The 19356-nt window shown below is 40.0% G+C and overlaps 1 protein-coding gene across 5 annotated transcripts in view; it reads right to left on the reverse strand.

Annotated features, from left to right (window-relative positions):
• Positions 1 to 19356, reverse strand: part of Scn3a (sodium voltage-gated channel alpha subunit 3) — a 111730-nt gene that overhangs the window by 53632 nt on the left and 38742 nt on the right. For 3 of the 5 annotated variants that reach the window (XM_087653743.1, XM_087653745.1, NM_013119.2), the window contains 7 exon segments: positions 17823 to 17951; positions 17020 to 17111; positions 15928 to 16200; positions 15469 to 15532; positions 13083 to 13224; positions 12162 to 12368; positions 4018 to 4308 (listed from right to left, as the gene is read on the reverse strand). In XM_087653743.1, coding sequence (XP_087509869.1) covers positions 4018 to 4308; positions 12162 to 12368; positions 13083 to 13224; positions 15469 to 15532; positions 15928 to 16200; positions 17020 to 17111; positions 17823 to 17951 — 1198 coding nt within the window. 5 annotated transcript variants of the gene reach the window in all.

Raw genomic sequence — 19356 nt, forward strand, 5'->3', positions numbered from 1 at the left:
ACCTATAGCATATCTGAGCATGCCTTAAACTGGCATGCTTTTATGTCTGGGTATTTTTCAGAGGCGGTCCAAATCTTTGAGTTTATTTGAACTTCTTTTCACTCTTTGGAAAGTATAATAATGGGTGTGGGCACAGCTTTCAAGGCAACAGAACCAGAAAAAGAAGACAACAAAAATAGTATTCAGAGAAAATAAACCAAAAATAACACCCTTGTAAGATGCGGCACAGTTAAGGGAATACCCACAGCTGTGGCAAGCTTTTTTCTAGAGAAAGCTTTTATGCTGAACTAAAGGACCATTTCTCCTTGCCTCATGCCTCTCAGAACATAAATTACAGGTGTCGGCTTCATTCTGTTTTCCTCCGTTCTAAAAAGATAAGTGCATGAACTTTTTCTTCAAATTTCAATAAGGAGAGGGAAAATGCAAGCACTGATTCTCTGTGACATAACCCTGTGTGTGAGGTCCAAGCCTAAAGTGGGTCGAGAACAATGAAGAAGATACAGGGAATTAACAGGTGTCTGAGTAGACTGGGTAGAATGAGTATTTGTTGGAAACACTCATCTGTGTCACATCTCAAATACACCAGCAACTATATGTGATCATAGCTATAAGCCCCTGGTTTAAAATACAAGTGTGTCCAAGCATCAGGGATAAAAGTCCTGAGGAAGAAGAATACCCTTGGCAGGGAATAGAGAGGCAAAGATTAAAACAGTCACAGAAGGAACACCCATTCAGAGCCTGCCCCACATGTGGCCCATACACATACAGCCATCCAATTAGACAAGATGGATGAAGCAAAGAAGTGCAGGCCGATAGGAGCCGGATGTAGATCGCTCCTGAGAGACACAGCCAGAATACAGAATACAGAATACAGACACACACACAATACATAGGCGAATGCCAGCAGCAAACCACTGAACTGAGAATAGGACCCCCGTTGAAGGAATCAGAGAAAGAACTGGAAGAGCTTGAAGGGGCTCGAGACCCCATATGTACAACAATGCCAAGCAACCAGAGCTTCCAGGGACTAAGCCACTACCTAAAGACTATACATGGACTGACCCTGGACTCTGACCTCATAGGTAGCAATGAATATCCTAGTAAGATCACCAGTGGAAGGGGAAGCCCTGGGTCCTGCTAAGACTGAACCCCCAGTGAACTAGATTGTTGGGGGGAGGGCGGCAATGGGGGGAGGATGGGGAGGGGAACACCCATAAAGAAGGGGAAGGGGAGGGATTAGGGGGATGTTTGCCCGGAAACCGGGAAAGGGAATAACACTGGAAATGTATATAAGAAATACTCAAGTTAATAAAAAAAAAAAGTCCTCAGGAAGAAGACTCTCCATTATATAGCCTTAACTAATTTCACGATGGACAGTGGCTATGTGTTATGCCTATAAAAGTAAATAAAGCAATAAATATAAAATAACATTCAAATTCACATCCGTGGAGGAAGACAGGGTGCCCATTACTTATGGTTTCTCTGCTTTGACATTCTCAGGAGATTTTTCTTCAGGAGATTCGTATTGTTTTGAAGAGTATGTCCAGTCAATTAGTGTTTGCTGTCCCCATTGCCTTTCCAGACTCTCTTTGATAGAAGAGAAAGCCTTTTGACACCTACAAAGCAGACACTCTAAAGAGTTTCTGGCATGGTTGGGCTTGAGAGTCCTGTATCAATGCCTTCCTGTTCAGTTAGATTTGAAGACTCAACACTCATCAGTATTTCCTTTATTTTTGAAGGTCTATCCACTTAGCTACCTTCTACTCAAATAACTCAGTATCAAGTATCTTTCATCCACCTATCTACAAATGCAAAAGGAATTGTTCAAATGTACGTACTGCTTTTGCTTTCAGTGTTCAAATATTAGCTACCAGCTACCTTCCTTCTGCTCTTTCCTCTCTCTGCCCCCCCCCCCAGCTACTCAAGCGTCATTGCTCTATGGGGAGTGCGAGCTTATTCTCACATAAGGATTTTGCTACGTCCCTTCCACTGGCCCCAGAAAGGAGTTCCATGGTCTATCTTATTCCCTTGACCTCTCCAAGATCTTAGAATGTCATTTCAAACTATCCAACTGAAAAAATTTTATCGTCAGTTACGTGGCCCCTGTTCCCACAGCACTTATCCAACGTAGTATGCAACATGTCTGACATGATTACTGTATCAACCTTTAGAATAAAGTTCCGTGATATCAGTGAAAGGAATCCAATTTTTCATTACGGAATTGTCAACATCTAGAGAGCTTTCTGTTACATTCATGGTAGTTTGACGATTAGTGTTAATTCTCAAATTAATAGATTCTTGAACTGCCTCGAGAATGGGTCTCTCTGAACATTTGTGTAGAGGATTATCTTAGTTGAGGTAATAGAGGTGAGATATCCAACCCTAAGTATGAGTGGCACCAAGCACGGGCTGAGACCTACACTGAAGGAAAAGAGAGAGGGATGGTGAGCGAAAGAATCGTGGCTCTGTTTCTTGACCTGCTGTCTCCAGCCCCTGTTTGACTTCCCTGCTATGATAGACTATAACCTGAATTCATAAGCCAGAATAAACCCATTCTCACTTACGGTACTTTTGTTCTCACAGCTACTGGAAAAGAAACCAAGACAGTGCTTAATAAAGATTTGCTGCTTGAAGAAAGTAATGTATAACTTTTTAGACGAAAAGGGAAATAATCCCACTTTCAAAAGACACACGATTGTCACGCAAACATCAACAATATGCATGTGCCTTCATAAATGACTGAAACCATTCAACACTTCTTTAGTTCCTTTCATTAGAAGTCATCAGTTTTAACTTTTCCTTAATAACATAGGATTCCTAGATAATTCTTGCATAACTCTTTAAAACAGTGAATTCAAGGCTAAAGCTGTGAGTTCAAGGATAGTCTGGGCCGTAGAGTGAGAGCCTGTCTAAAAGTAAACAAAATCAAAACAAGAAAATAGCCAAGTACTCTACTGCGGTAAAATTTGCGATTGCCACTCTCTTTTTGTCAAAGTTTATGATGGTCACTATTAATTTTCTTGAAGTACTGTTCCTTATTAAGAGGATGCTATACTCTGTGGGTGACTTACAGCTTCTTGTTTATTTGCTTTAAACTGGTTGCTTAATGTGCTCCTCAAGGCACTGATGATTGTGTATAGTTTTTAAGTAAATTAATATAATTTGAAGAGTTTGTAATTTATGGCACATAATGTACTAGTAGATAAAATAGGCCCCAAAATACAATGACATTTATTTCAGTTTTCAGTACTATTTACTGTTTGAATTTTGTAACCCTTATTTAAGTTTAAAAAAAAAAGTCAAAGTTACTTTGTTGTTTGTTGTCTCTGGCCTAAAAGATATGCTAACACTGGTACTGTGTATTAGATGGTTGGCCTTAATTCCCACCACTAATTTAATGTTCAAGAGCAGTTAGACTGTAATTCTTTCAGATGTAACATGTCATGACAATGGAGACTCCTAAGTTGAGTTTTCATCTTAAAGAAACAGGCAATTCTTAAGACATTCCTTTCCTGAACTCCTGTGTGTGTGTGTGTGTGTGTATGTGTGTTGTGTGTTGTGTGTGTGTTTTGTGTGTGTGTGTGTGGTGTGTTATGTGTTGTGTGTGTTGTGTGTGTGTTGTGTGTGTGTTGTGTGTTGTGTGTGTGTTGTGTGTTGTGTGTGTTATAATATTATCTCCTATAGTCAAAGCAGAAGGTTCATAAAGAAGCCAAGTTTATCAAAGTACTTAAAAGGGGAAAACTGAATAGAGGTTTCCTATATAATTCCAGTGAAGTATCTTGAGAGACAGGACATAGTTTTAAAAAATTCAGTGATACTCTCTCAAAACTGTAAAATGTTTAAAGTTAATTATCTTAAAGTTTTGCCTGAACGGATTTTTCAAAATCCCTTTCTAAGACAATGATAGATTTTTAAAAAAATAACTCGATGGCACCAGCAGCCTGTCACGCAAAGGACCCGTTATAGAGATCTATCAAAACCTGATGCTGTGATTTACAGATCATCAGACCTCGATACCTGGTGGGGAGAGCACAGCTTCTTGTCACCAGTCAGCGGGTTGCCATCCAGGGAGAGCAGGAAGCTTCTTCGTTTGACACTGTCTTCCGATTCCGACTTGGGAAACCTGTCTCCATCGGCTCTGTGGTTTCCCTCCAAGTGTTCCCTCTGTCTCCTCTTCTTCCTCCGGTTCCTCCACTCCTTAGCACTCTTGGAGCTCAACTTGGAAGCTTCTGAAGAACTCTCCAGAAGTTCTCCTAACCCTCCTATTCCACTGAAGTCTCTGGATGCCGCGGAGGCTGCAGCCACTGCCTGTTGAGAATCAAGTTAAGAAGCTTAGAGTAAGCACCCGGGAGCAGGAATGCAGGCCAGTGTGCTGCCACCAGTGATCAATAGGAGGGAGAATCCTGTGTTCTGGTTTACTTACCAAGAACCATTTCCTTTTTAAAGGGCATAGCGCAATGTGCGTTAAAGCAAGAACAGCCCAGTGTAGCGTCTGCTTTGGACTGGCTTTTAATACTAAATTCTCTATCCTCTGGAAGGTTAGTTCAGGAGACATTTGCTAACCTGAAAGGACTTGTCTACCTTAAAAGCACCTGTTTCCTCTCAGGGAGAATCTCTTTGACCGCTGTCCCTCTCCCCTCGGGGACTGTTCTTCTTCTGTGTGATCGTGAATAAGCTTGTGGTCCTGCTTCATTTGTTTGCTTTTCTGTGAATTTTGTGACATTCGAAGCTCAGGGTGTGGTGGCATATATTTGCAACCCTGGCATGCGGGAGGCAGAGGAAGGAGGACAGGGAATTTGAAGCCAGCCTGGGCTACATGGATCCCATCCCAAACTCAACCCCAACCTCCAGTCTGTGGCTCTTTTACCTTAGGTGGAATGGCAGCCGTGGTCTGGCCAATTCCTTTTCTTCTTTGGCTCCGGTTACGCCTAGTCCTATAGTTCACACCACGAGGGTGTGAACTAAAGGGTGTGAACTAAGGCCAGACAGGGCGGCATAGCACTTTTGGTTGTAAAATTTTAAACGTTTACCAATTTCATGCTATTGTTATAAGTGATATGCCTATTAATAAACAATTCACTAAACATCTTTCTCAAGAGTATGAGAACATCTCATGCATTTTCTTTGTGTATCTCAGCATCATGCATTTTTACAAATTTTTAATTTCTGGATTTATTGATGAAGCAAAACAGGCTCTGTGGTTAAAAAAAAAAACATGGCGAATGTTTTGCATTTTTGCTGTAGGAATATTTTTAGGCTGGAAATGATTTAACCACAACTGAGCAAGGATATGAAACAACACAACATACTTCGAGCCAAGTGCCCATTAAATTTGTTCCTGTTTTTAAACATAAGCTTAGAGTAGAAAAGGTTAAATTGGGAAAATATTGGTCACAGTTTTTTTTACATGCGTCATTATCAGGTATAAACAATTGTAATGTATCTACTATTTTTTTCCCTATCTTCCTCTTGGAAGTCCCACAGGCATTTTACTCTATCCTTTACAGTGGCTGATGTTCCCCCTGACTTAGAAAGTCCTCAGCGAAAGTTGGGTGACCAAAGATTTAAAAGACCTCTTACTATCAACTGTCTGACAATGGTGTAAGGTGGAGGGACAACTTAGCCTTGGTTTTCAAGACCTCATGGATGGCTGTGTGGGAACGGTGTGTCAGGGCACTATGTTTTAAAAAGGGATCTAGGCAAAACCCATTTAACCAATTTTTGTCAGCACTGCAAGCTTTGTCTTTCTCTGAGAAGAGGGAAGCCCTCTCTAGTAATTTTGTTTTTCAGCTTTACTTCAACTAAAATAAAAAGCCTTAAATGAAAACACACCACGTTGCAGCTTCTTTGGACTCAGCAGGATCTCAGTTGGAGACTAAGTCCCATCTTGAATTTGAAATGTTCCTAATAAGCACTGGACCCATGAAGGGTCCCAGATGTAAGCACTGATACGGTACAAGGCCTGCATAGAGTAACTGAAATCTGTCTGCAGCCTTTAGCTGTTTATAACAGGTATGATAGGAAGACAGTCAATATTTATTCAGATGCTTGGTTGTCCTTCATTTGTTAAATTATGCAGACAGATGAGGAATAGTGTAGTGCACTAAAGCAAGTCAAGAAGTGCTTGCTGGTAGCAAGTCACAGCACAGAGTGTGTCACACATGAGAGGTAGGTAACATGCATTGCTGAAGGAATGAATACACATGCTTCTTTGCTCTATCCAAATAAAGTCCTGGTTTTCCTCTCCTCCTTGTAGAGGCACTGACACAGAACTGCCAGGGCTGATCATTTATCGACTTGTTTGTCCCTGGAAACACAGGAAGTAGTGCTCATACCCCCTGACCACGGTCCTGAAATTATCAATCATTGAAATCACTTCTGGAGTTTGTTTTGCCCATGACACAATTTCCCTGCCTATTCTGAGTAACAGTTCAAACAATTCAAAGCCAAAGCATGTTTTCTTAAGGCAACAAAAGCAACCTGTGACACCACACATTTCCCGTGTCATTCATCACCTCAAATCTGTCACCACTTCGACTCTCAGAGCTTGGCCGACTCCCTCAAGGGCAGGTGTTTCCTGTCATCTCTTATGTGTGTGCACCTGTCCATGCCCAGCCCTGTGATGCTGCCAACTTCCTGCTTGCTTGCACGAATAGCCGACTGTTCACAACTAACATCCCAAAGTCCTCTTACGACCAGTAACAACCTAGTGTTTAATGTCTGAGTGGGTGGTGACATTTCCCTAGGTCAATTCTTCATGACTCAAGCTGTATAACTTATACTGTATCTATAAGTTCTAAAAGAAAAAAATAGTCATGTGACTAATCCTTCATTCATTCATTTTAAACATGGAATCAAGTTAAAAACCCCAAAGTCACAAGACGTTAACTACACATGGTTCGATTCAATTTTGTAGTTGATCTATTAAATGGCATGACTTCAAACTGCGTCCTATAGCTTTCGCTAGTATTTTCCCAGAGGACCTAATGAGCCTGGAATAGGCTAAACTGGATAATTTGGAAGTTTAAACGTCACTAATTAAATACAGAGTATAATTATAGGGATGGAGGGAGGAGATTTTTGGTCTAATGTTAGCTTTTTCATTTTTAAAAACTCGAGTTTGATTTTGTGAATCCACTGAGCTGTGTGCATTTAATGTCTATAAAATGAGTAAGCCTACAAGACCCCTAACAAGTGTTAAATACAAATGAAACATATTTCATGAGGTCATTGGCTGGAGGGCATGTTCTAAAGGGGCCTACGTAATAGAAAGGCCTGGGCTTCACTGAGGTACACACAGCTTCAAGGAGCACCAAGGAAACTCCTCTCCCCATCACTCACTAATAATCATCAGTCATTATTAACCATATTATTAATAAAAACTAAAATGGACTCTGAGTTCCAATGTCCCCTCCCCTGAGCTATGTTTTCAATGATCTAAAGCTAACATTATGTCCTATCACGTTGATTTGGCCACTGCAATCCAATAATTGACAATTTAGTGGAAAATAGCCCATTTTTGGATGATTTGAACATGAGGTAGAAAACCAGCTCCTTTAGACTCTTATTATATATAGTCTAAACCTAGCTTCATATTTAATTTCTCAAGTTTAAAAGACTGTACATTTTAAATTTATATCATATTTTACCACAAAGTGGCTGTATGTCAGGGGAAGCTGGCTCTTTTACTGAGGTATCTATGGAGCAGCTACAAGTAACTCAGAATTGTTGAAAAATTAAATTTTGGTTCTATAAATCCCAATTATACACTGTAGTTCAAATGATAATGAAAAGATCTATGTCTATTCATCTGAGAAAAACAAACAAATAAACAAGCTATAAAAAGGTGGACTTCTATTTCTGGTCCACCTGGAATAGCGGGAGCTAGATTTGCCCCCTCCTGAAATAATAAATACAATGAGAAGGTAGGTAAAGTCATGGCTCTGAAGATCCTAATGCTCTCCTCAAGGTGTTGGAAAACATTGGAAAACGGTACAGCACAAAAGCTGCATTAGTGTTGAAAGTTACAAAATCCTGGACTCGTAGATGGAAATACAATGGAAGGGTATCTCTGAACACCTCCTGAGTGTGTGTGTGTGTGTGTGTGTGTGTGTGTGTGTGTGTGCGCATGCAGAGCTAAGAATGCAACCTAACCAAGGTGGTTATGGTACACAGAACAAGCACATAAGGAAAGGGCTAAAAGAAGAAAGAATTGTGGGGCTTTTCTGAAACTACTCAGCGCTCCCCCCCCCCCTCTCTCTCTCTGTGTGTGTGTGTGTGTGTGTTCCTGAGCATTTCATTTTAAAGAACATTGAGTGGAGTATTGAGGAAGGGTTGTCATGCAGCCGTGGGTGACTAATAATCTATACTTTAAATGCTACTCTGGTCCTATCTGCCAAATCTTCAGGTCTTGGAAGACGTGAAGCGTCAAATTGCTAATTCACATTGGAACTATCTCACCACAAAGACCAAGGATATTTACAGGAATACAGAAACATCCAGCAATTCCCAAATGAACTTTCTGGAATTCAATTCGGGATTTTCAGAACTTTAAAAAGAAAAAAAATGAAACACATGTTAAACACAAAAAAAAAATTAATCAAAGCATACCAAAAGCAGAAACAGACAAGAGACAGAGACATTAAAGCAGTGTTACGACTGTGCTATACATGTTTTAGTTATAATCAGAGACAGCCCCAATGTCTGATACGAAAAGTACACTAGATAAAATTAACAGCAAACTAAGAAATATAGAAAAAGATGATCAATTTGAAGGTACTAAGAAAGAAACAATCTAATTTGAAGTAGAGAAGGTTATTTTAAAACTCATTTGGAATTACAAAGAATTAAAATATCTTTGAAAGGAAAACCAAAGACATAGTCACAGACAAAGTCAGAGTCACAGACAAAGATAAAGCACAGTCATCTATAAAGCTTACTATAAGCGTACAACAGGTCAGAGAGTATAGTGCTGGTGTAAGAGACACTATAACTAATCCATTGGCTAGCCAGATTAGAGTATACAATCAGATTCACACAAGGGCACTGGCTTTTGACAAAAATGCCAAGTCAATTTAGCAGAGAAATGATATTGTAGTCCCCAAATGGCTTTGAAATAATAATCTTCCTATATATACAATACAGAATACATACAACTAACATTTAAATAATTTCTTAAAAGATTTATTTATTTAATGTATGTGAGTTCACTGTGGCTGTCTTCAGACTCACCAGAAAAGGACATCGGATCTCATTACAGATGGTTGTGAGCCACCATGTGGTTGCTGGGAATTGAACTCAGGACCTCTGGAAGAGCAGTCAGTGCTTTTACCTGTTGAGTCATCTCTCCAGCCCTACAACTAACATTTTAACGTTCACTTAGAATGTGAACTGAGCACAAGGTAATGCAGGACGTTGTATAATTTTGGGAGACGAGATAGGAGCGAATTTGAGGCACTTATTTAAAAACATTTTAGAGGTCATGCCCATCGCATTAAATCTAAAAAATAAAAATAAAATAAACAAATAAATGTAATAAACTCTGCTTAATGAAAAGAAAACCATTTGCTTTAGACCTATTATCAGATGAATGGCCAGCACCAGCACCAGCACACGTATGTCGGTCTTGTGCTTATAGTGTGTAATGACCACGTCAGACTCAGCGAGAAAAATGAACGAACTTAAAAATGAAAACACAGCCAAACAAAAGGAAAGGAAAGAGGATGAAGTGTCTGAAGGCTTCAGCCTTTCAGAAAACAAAGGCATGGAAGACAAAAAAGAAAAAAAGAAAAACATGGAGAGTTGATCTGCTTCATTAGTTGTTAGAAAAGTGCAAATTGTAACCGTAAAGAAATACTTATAATCAAGGCCCACAGAAAGACAAGCCTTGCCCAACATTATTAGGGATGGGAGGGACAGAGAGAGGAACGGTCACAGTGACAGACATTGGTCAATCTCCTGCTACAACCGCCCACAGCCTTCATCCGCAGTAACTAGAGTGCACATCCACTCTTTCTTATCCAAGCCCTTGTTCCCACCTCTTCAAAGCATGGCTGTCTCAGTCACTATGTCTCTAGCCTAAATAAACTTCATTACTGTAAAAAAAATTGTTACTTCATTTCAGATGCCTTTTGTATTGAACAGCAATACAAAATATAGAAACTCCAACGAAGTCTTTAAAAGAAGCAGCCATTCACGGGGGACTCTTGAAAACTTTTAAGATGAACTAACTTCAAAGGCTGCTGCTGGGATGGTACATTAGCAGTTGGAAGTCTCAACTGTGTTTCTTAAATTCCACCTTCAGTGTCCATGAGGATATTTCATAATAAGCTTCATTGTCCGATGAATACCAGCCTGGTAGCTAATTACTTTATGATGTCTAAACAGTGCATTTGACTCCAGTTTGATGAAGAATTTTAAGTGTGAGTAGATTGGAGTCTTCTAACGTCAATAGCTACATACAATACAAAATGGCAGGTCCAGCTCAGTGACAACAGGTTACTGTTAAGAAACTAAAAGAGCGTCATTTCCCTAATTTTTTTCTCAGCCTGTTTATCCTTTGAGTAGAGGAAAGCTACTGATTTGAGTTAATTTTATACCCTGACACTTTGCTGAAGTTGTTTATCAGGTTAAGTAGTTCTCTGGTGGAACTTTTGGGGTCACTTAAGTACACTATCATATCATCTGCAAATAGTGATATTTTGATTTCTTCCCTTCCAATTTGTATCCTTTTGACCTCCTTTCGCTGTCTGATTGCTCTGGCCAGGACTTCGAGTACTATATTGAATAAGTAGGGAGAGAGTGGGCAGCCTTGTCTAGTCCCTGATTTTAGTGGGATTGCTTCAAGTTTCTCTCCATTTAGTTTGATGTTAGCTACTGGTTTGCTGTATATGGCTTTTACTATATTTAGATACACTTCACACCAGTTAGAATGTCTAAGATAAAAAAACTCAGGTGACAGCAGATGCTGGCGAGGATGTGGAGAAAGAGGAACACTCCTCCATTGTTGGTGGGATTGCAAATTGGTACAACCATTCTGGAAATCAGTCTGGAGGTTCCTCAGAAAATTGGACATTGCACTACCTGAGTACCCAGATATACCTCTCCTGGGCATATACCCAAAAGATGTTCCAACATATAACAAAGACATGTGCCCCACTATGTTCATAGCTGCCTTATTTATAATAGCCAGAAGCTGGAAAGAACCCAGATGCCCTTCAACAGAGGAATGGATACAGAAAATGTGGTACATCTACACAATGCAGTGCTATTCAGCTATCAAAAACAATGACTTCATGAAATTCATAGGCAAATGGAATGAACTAGAAAATATCATCCTGAGTGAGGTAACCCAATCACAGAAAAACACACTTGGTATGCACTCATTGATAAGTGGATATTAGCCAAAAAGCTGGAATTACTCAAGATGCAATCAACAGACCACAGGAAGCTCAAGAAGAAGGATGACCAAAATGCAGATGTTCCCACTCCTTCTTAAAAGGGGAAAAATATCCATAGGAGGGGATATGGAAACAAAGTTTAGAGCAGCGACTCAAGGAATGGCCATTCAGAGCCTGCCCAACATGTGGCCCATATATATACAACCACCAAAACTAGATAAGATTGATGAAGCTAAAAAAAAAAAATGTATGCTGAAAGGGACTGGATATAGATGTCTCCTGAGAGACACACCCAGGGCATGTCGAATACAGAGGTCAATGCTAGCAGCAAACCAGTGAACTGAGAACAGGACCTCCTTGGGCGGAATTAGAGGAAATATTGAAAGAGTTGAAGGAGCTTGCAACCCCATAAAAACCACAATGCCAAGCAACCAGAGCTTCCAGGGACTAAACCACTACCCAGAGACTATACATGGGCTGACCAGGGCTCCAACTGCATAGGTAGCAGAGAATAGCCTTGTTGGGGCACCTTGGTCCTGTCAAGGTTGGACCCCCAGTGCAGGGGAATATGGGAGGGCAATAAGGGGGATGTATAGGGAGAACACTCGTATGGAGGAGGGGGAGAGGAGGAGATAGGTGCTTATGGACAGGAAACCAGGAAGGGGAATAACCTATGAAATGAAAGTAAAGAAATATATCTAATAAAAAAATTTTAAAAAAAGAAACTAAAAGAGCAATAAAGAGCCAACTGTCACTCCGTACCTGAGCCTCCTCCTGCTGCTTCTTCAGTTGCTCCAGCATCTGCTGAAACTCTGCCTCCTTCTGTTCAGCCTCCTCCAGTGTGGCCTGGTTCTGCTCCTCATAGGCCATGGCCACCACAGCCAGGATCAAGTTCACCAAATAAAACGAGCCCAAGAAAATTACCAGGACGAAAAATATCATGTAGGTTTTCCCAGCTGCACGCAATGTCTAGTGTAGAAAAGGGATAATTTCGTTAATCTTTTACTATAGTATCCCCCAATAAAAATCAGACTACAATAGCTAGAAATCAAGAGATTGGTGGTTTTTAATATCCAAATATTTTGACCAAATTGTTTTTGGTGTTGAAGTGAACAAGTATGCTCACACTAACATAGCAATCGATTTTATCAACAGTATGACTGTCCTGTCATGTGACATAAATGCATTGCAAAATAGTACTTGTTTAATCCATATTAAAGTATCATTATTAGAGTTCCAAAAGCAGGACAACACAACAGATGCCATGCCAGTCTAGAAATTTAGTTAAATGGCCTTTACATAAGAAATTCTCTATACATGCACAATGCATTTGTACAATATATGCTTGTGTGTATATATATGAATATGTATACTTCATATAAGAAAATCTTCATATTTTTCTGTATGTATTTTTAAATATCTGTACTTCCAGAAGGAAGCCCATAGGCAGAGTGTCTTTTATTTATGAAACTTACTATATTATGTGTATCTGTGAGTTTGTATATGAGTTATAGGGGGCAAAGGAGAGGCAACAGGGGAGGGGAGAAAAGGTGAGTGTGGAGGACTCTAGGGCCATTCCCTCTAGTATTGTGACCTCCTTAGTGTCCCTGTGTGTTGTAAATTAGTACTTAGCATTTTGTATGAGATCATCAACACAAATCCTTGTGCAAATTTAGTCCATACCAACTGGTAAAGATTCTCCCAGTAGTCCTGAGTCATGAGTCGAAACAGGGACAAGAAGGCCCAGCTGAAGGTGTCAAAGCTTGTGTAGCCGTAGTTGGGGTTTCGTCCAGCCTTCACACAGATGTACCCTTCTGGACATTGTCTGGGAAAGAAAGAAGCAATGGTGGGGATGGCAGAGAAAGTGCAGCTATTTCGCCCAATCACCCTTTATTTATGGGGATTGTCAAAAGCCAGAGTCATCATCTGGGACGAGGCTTTCATTTCCAGAACACTTGAGCTGATTGCTCACAGGTGAAATCTGTTAGAGACACCAGCCAAAAATGGAAGAACAAGAGAGTCAGATTTATGGCCATTTAGAAAAGCAAGGGGGAAGCAGCCAGACATCCCTGCTCTGATGTCATCGTTATTCACTCTCTACAAAGTGCTAAGATTCGATCATTTCAAATTAAGAAGGAGAAACCATCAACAGATGAGAAATAAGTCACCGAGATCACCTGTGAGCCAGTTCAGTTCAGTCAGTTGTCTAAAATGACCTCACATTTCAGAAGGTGTGATCTAACAAGAAATGATGAAGACGGTATTTCGTGTATCAAGATGCTCAGGTTTTAATGACAGTACATCCTCGTTAAGTACAGCCTTTGCGCAGGTCCTCGGTTTTAACATAGCCCCCTTCTGTCCCAGATAGGTTTCTCCACTCTTGAGCTTACATTTTCCTCCATTTCTAGACTCTGCTCTTGGAATAGAGAATGTGCCATGCCATTCACATGTGTCATGCCATTCACATGTGTCATGCCATTCACATGTGTCATGCCATTCACATGTGTCATGCCATTAACAGCTTAGAAGTGGAGATCTCTCTAAAGGCACGGTATGTCCAAAATCAACCTGGGACTTTACTGTATGGGATGTTTGTCTGCAATCTCTTAAGTTTTCACATTGGTATATAGTCATGGGTATTTATTTTACATTTTGTGTGATATTTTATTTCTTGCTAAAAAGTGCCATCTTTGACCTCTGGGAACGGTATGAATTGGTGCTTGTCACAGACAACTCCCTCGTTTTTGTTTTTATCCACTGGCACATTTTAATCTTCTCGTTAGATTTCAAACTAATCTCTATTTCCTGAGGCAATGCTAGACTCACACACTCCTTTGCTAGCCTTAGTTCTTCTTACGGAGAATAGTATCAGAAACCAGTCTTGGTGGCAGCTGGCCTTTATCGCTCATAAGCTCTTGGTACCTCTTGGCCCCTCCCTCAGCTGATGGAACAAGAAGCTGCATGTGTGCATCTTGACTTGTGATGTGCACACACACAAACACATAAATATTTCTACATGTATTCATTTATGTTTATGCTGAGCTGCACTTGAAGTACCTCTTTTACCTCAAACGAACTGTAATCCAGGATCGTTCTAGACCTTTCCAGTTGCTTCTTTGTAACTTTCACTCTCACAGTGAGCAGTCTGGCTCCCAGCATTCTCTCTCCACTCCCTTGTCTGTTCAGCACTAGTGTATACCAGGGGTTTCAGGATTGGCCATCCACAGTGCGGTGGGAAACACTTCATTGCTAGGCAACAGCACCTTTCTCCTAGTGTCATGTGCTTTGCTCACCTCCTAAGGTACATTTAGGAAATTTTACCTCACTGCTCTCTCTACCTCACATGTCAGAGGTTAGTAATGCTATTTTTAAATTCTTTTGTCACATACATTTTTTTAATTTCATCATGGGATCTCCAAACCTACCTCCCAAAGCTTGACCAATTATTTTTTTAATCTGTCTTCCATGACTTGACAACAGTTTGATGTATGATCGCAGGATCAGACAGAGCACTTTTCCCTACCTGAAATATACTGTGCTTCTCCCAGTTCTCTCCCCATCATGGGTCCCTTTAAACCCTCATCTTTTGTTCATCTCTGTTGTTTTGTCCTTTTCAGATATCACATGGTTAGAATCTTGTAGCTTTTTCAGGTTGAATTTTCTTTTTATTATCTTTCTCACAAATGGATATGAGTTTCGGATTCATTCATCATTTAAGAATGTTTCGTCATAATGTGCATACAACAGTTTATGTGTTTCTTTGCAGATGCAAAGACATCTCGGCTGTTTCCAGTTTGGTCTGATTTATGTGTACAGCTGAGGATAATGTTAGCATGCAGATTCCTGGGTAAATGTGTTTTCAAACTAGCTGGCCCTCTATCTGGCAGTGTGGTGGGACTATGTTTAACTCTAAGAAATTGCCAGACTCTCTTACCATTGCTCCCCTATGGTTCAGAGACTGGGCTTCCTAGAGAGACAGTCGTTCTTTATTATTTACACATATGGCATTTCTCCCACCTCTTCTACATTATTAGCATTTATTATTAACTATTTACTATCTTCTTCTTACCCTGCATCGGAGCCATTTCCACAGAGTAAAGGATCTTTTTGTCCATCCAAGACATAAAAGTGACCTGTTAATATAGAAAATAACCAATTTGGTTCCATAATAATTCTATTTACTTTAACGACAGAGCTGAGTTTGTGGTGAGATGACTCACTGGGTAATGGTGCTTGCTTTTTGACCTTGGTGACCTGAATTTGATCCCCAGGATTCACATGATTAGAAGGAGGGAAGTGACTCCCAGAAGCCCTCTGACCTTTTCATGTGTGCAGTTGTGCACGGGTGCATCCACCCCCCCCCCAATAACTTTTAAAGAATTCAACAGAGTTTGATTACATTAGTCATTTCCCAATGGTTCATCAATGAAGTCTATCTAGGAAGTGGCTGACACACAGTCTGCATTGTGTCTAGTTGAAAACTCACTCGGCAACCCTAAGGTTAACATAGAGTGGCAACCAGTCTTACTGTCATCTGCGATATAATCCTTCCAGTTGAAAGTGCTCATTGTTACATTAACAAATGTCCCATTTGAATCCATTGTGCCATTGAAGTAGGAAGTAGTGTTGGTTTCAAAAGCCGAATCGCTCGGGGGCCACTGCAAGCATTTATTCCTCAGGTTGCCCATGAAGAGCTGCAGCCCGATTAGAGCAAAGACACTGAGACAGAACACGGTGAGGATCATGACGTCGGACAGCTTCTTCACGGACTGGATCAGGGCCCCCACGATGGTCTTTAAACCTTGGAAGAGAGAACTATATGTCACCTTAGAAGAGCAATATATGAACAGAGTTCTTCTTAATAAATGCACACATTCTACACCCTCCATGAATGGCTGCTTGGCTACATGGACACAAAAGCTTTTTGTACAGTCTCATGACTTGCAAACAGATGGAAAGCCGATCGCTTCTATGTGAACACCATGCTGCCAGAGGGTTCTGAACCAATGTTCACAAATCTTTAGGTTCTGTGATACCAAGTGATATCAAGTATTGCCCCAAACATGTGGAATACTAAATTGCTTCTTCTTTCAATTTTTGCGTTTCATGAAGCTGTTTCTCTCAACCCATTCTTTCTGCCGGCCTGCAAGTAGCAGTGAATTACAAGGCAAAAAGAATTTTAAGGCCATAAGGATCCCATGCCACACACATGCTGCCCTATAGCCTTTTCTCCTTTATGAAAAAATGATCTATTTTTGAAATAGATCTGGAGCAAATGGTAAAATACAGGACAGTCAGTTAAGGGCATGACAGCAAAGCTTTGTCAGAATGCAGGAGAGAAGACATACATCTTAAATGCAGGAGAGGGATTACAGAAACATTTGTCGATGATATGTGCATATCTCATGCAACTTTCTGTTAAACTCAGAGGCTGGCTTTATGAAGAAAGTTGAAATTATCAACATGTTAAAGGAACTGACCCAACATTGAAACACTGTCTGGAATTCTTGAATGTGACAGACTTGAGCAAAAGGCCCCATGGCCAATGAACGGAGGGGTTGCAATTCCAATATTATGTGGTACGGTTAAAGTCAGCCTCTGTGTTTAACCTAGCTCTCACCTGGAATGACTGATATTGTTTTCAATGCTCGGAGAACTCTGAACGTTCTCAGCGCTGAGACATTGCCCAGGTCCACAAACTCTGTCACATATCTGTAATAGGGAGTTCACACACAAACACAATAACACACAAGAAAAGTTGGAGATATAAGGGCCTACCACCTTACACCGTTTTCTTCTTACCTGGAATTACAGAAATAGTTTTCAGAGCTCGCAAGACTCTGAAAGTTCGAAGGGCTGAAACATTGCCTAGGCTTACAAATTCTGTTACATACCTGTAGGATTAAATCAGAGTTACTGATAGTTTTGGCAAAGTTCATTTTAAGTGACTAATTCTGGGTTGGCATCTAAAGCCCCTTGAGAGACTCAAACAGAATTGGTCAAAAGCTCAGGATGCCAAAAGCTGAAAGCTGCCTTTAAGGGAAAAAAATATAGCTGTGTTTCAATGTAATTTTCATTACACGATTACGATTGTTTGCGGAATTTATCATGGCACCGTAGTTTCTATTAAATTGTAGTTAATAAGTAACTTGATTTTGATGAAGAAAAATATGATGGGATAGAAAGTAACTCCATTTATCACTCAAAGACTAAGGGACAATAAAGTAATTCCATATGTTGCTGATTTGCTAGACTTACATATCTTTTAATAGTGTAACTCATATCGTCATACTGTATAAGGCATAGAGTTGATCTAACTTAACAAGAAAGCTCTGTATTCAAAACATGTCTTAAATTGACTTATACAGCACATCTTTTCATTCCTTTGAATTGGCCAGACTTAAAAAAAAAAAAATTACTCACGCCATCACGATGACACTGAAATCCAGCCAGTTCCATGGGTCACGGAGGAAAGTGAAATCTTCTAAGCAAAACCCTCTTGCCAAGATCTTTATAAGTGACTCAAAGGTATAGATCCCAGTGAACGTATACCTAGGAAAGGTACCCAAGCCAAGTTAACAACCAGAAACAAGACGTTAAAGAGATGGTTTTGTGAGCATGGCAAATGCTAGCTCTGTTTTTTTGGTTTTTGTTTTTGTTTTTGTTTTTTTGTTTTTGTCTTTAGTTTTATAGCATGTAGTTTCTTATTTGTACTTACCTAAGAATCTTAATTTAATTATTCTTATTAGACTGAATGAAGTACTAAACTGAAGAGAAAATATACATTTGTCGTAAATGTGTCCTTCAAAACTGTTGTCAAACTGCTTACATTTTAGAACCACAGATTCTTGGAGGAGTTGGGGAGAGCGAATGTGATCAAAATACACTGTGTGAAATTCTCAAAGAATTGATGAAGATGTTCTTAAAAAGAGGAATAGTTTCCCGCATTCTGTGCCCATAAGGGCAGGGTTCTAACTGCTAGTGCCCAATAGAAAAGAACTAGCCAGGTTTTAACTTTCAAGAACCACACAGTTGGTATCTTCTTGGAGAGGCCACAAAGTGTGCATTCAATTATTTGTATTTCTATCCAAGTTTTCAAGGACTGAGCTCATGTAAGGCTATTGCAGTGGACTGGAAGTAGATTTTATATCTTATTCTTAAGAGTCAGGCAGAGAATGATAAAACTGCCCCCATCTGTCTCTGTGTCCCCTTCACGCATGTTTATGATCACATAAAATGTATCAGTTGTTAAGGATCTCACCTCCATGTTTGCCTAAAGTCCTCAGATCACAGATATACTAAATTCTTCAATCTATTTTTATTTAAATTGGCTTGAAATCCAAATTAGGGGGGGTGAACGACAAACAGACTTTGAGTTTGTGGTCCACCTTTGTGCGTTCCAACCCATTTCTCTGAGTGACAACAGAGTTATTTCTTAAGTTATTTCTGTTTCTTCCAAAAATAGTGGAGAGTACTTGTTTTTAAATTCTATGTCTTTTATAAGCACAATTTGAGTGTTTTTTCAGAGTATGTCATAGACACATTTGACTGTCTTGCGGCAACTCATTGTGTTTTACTGTCTAGAATTGTGTTCTATGTGTGAAGTGTTAGAATTGGTGTTTGTGCGATGCTTCTGTGTGAGACATTCCCTCATAAGGAGGAACAAAGAAATAGTTGCAGAAGTCATTATATTTAGTTTCCAAAGCACATTCTCGCCATCCCTCACCCCTACCCAGCCCATAGTTACAGGGGAAGAAAGTATAATTGGTACTTATGAAGTAGGTAAATGTTAAGAAGCATTTTTATCACGTGTTGCTTTTATTTCAGTTTGGATGTCTATGACCTATGTGAAGTAACCAGTTTTCATCTCAGAGCTGGGTAATCTTACTGTCTTCTCTTTTCCTTAGATTCCATGGTGACTCGTTTCTGTCTGGCTTCACTCGTTAAATTGTATTTA

This window comes from Rattus norvegicus, chromosome 3, assembly GCF_021556685.1.
Source record: "Rattus norvegicus strain SHRSP/BbbUtx chromosome 3, alternate assembly SHRSP_T2T, whole genome shotgun sequence".
Taxonomy (NCBI): domain Eukaryota; kingdom Metazoa; phylum Chordata; class Mammalia; order Rodentia; family Muridae; genus Rattus; species Rattus norvegicus.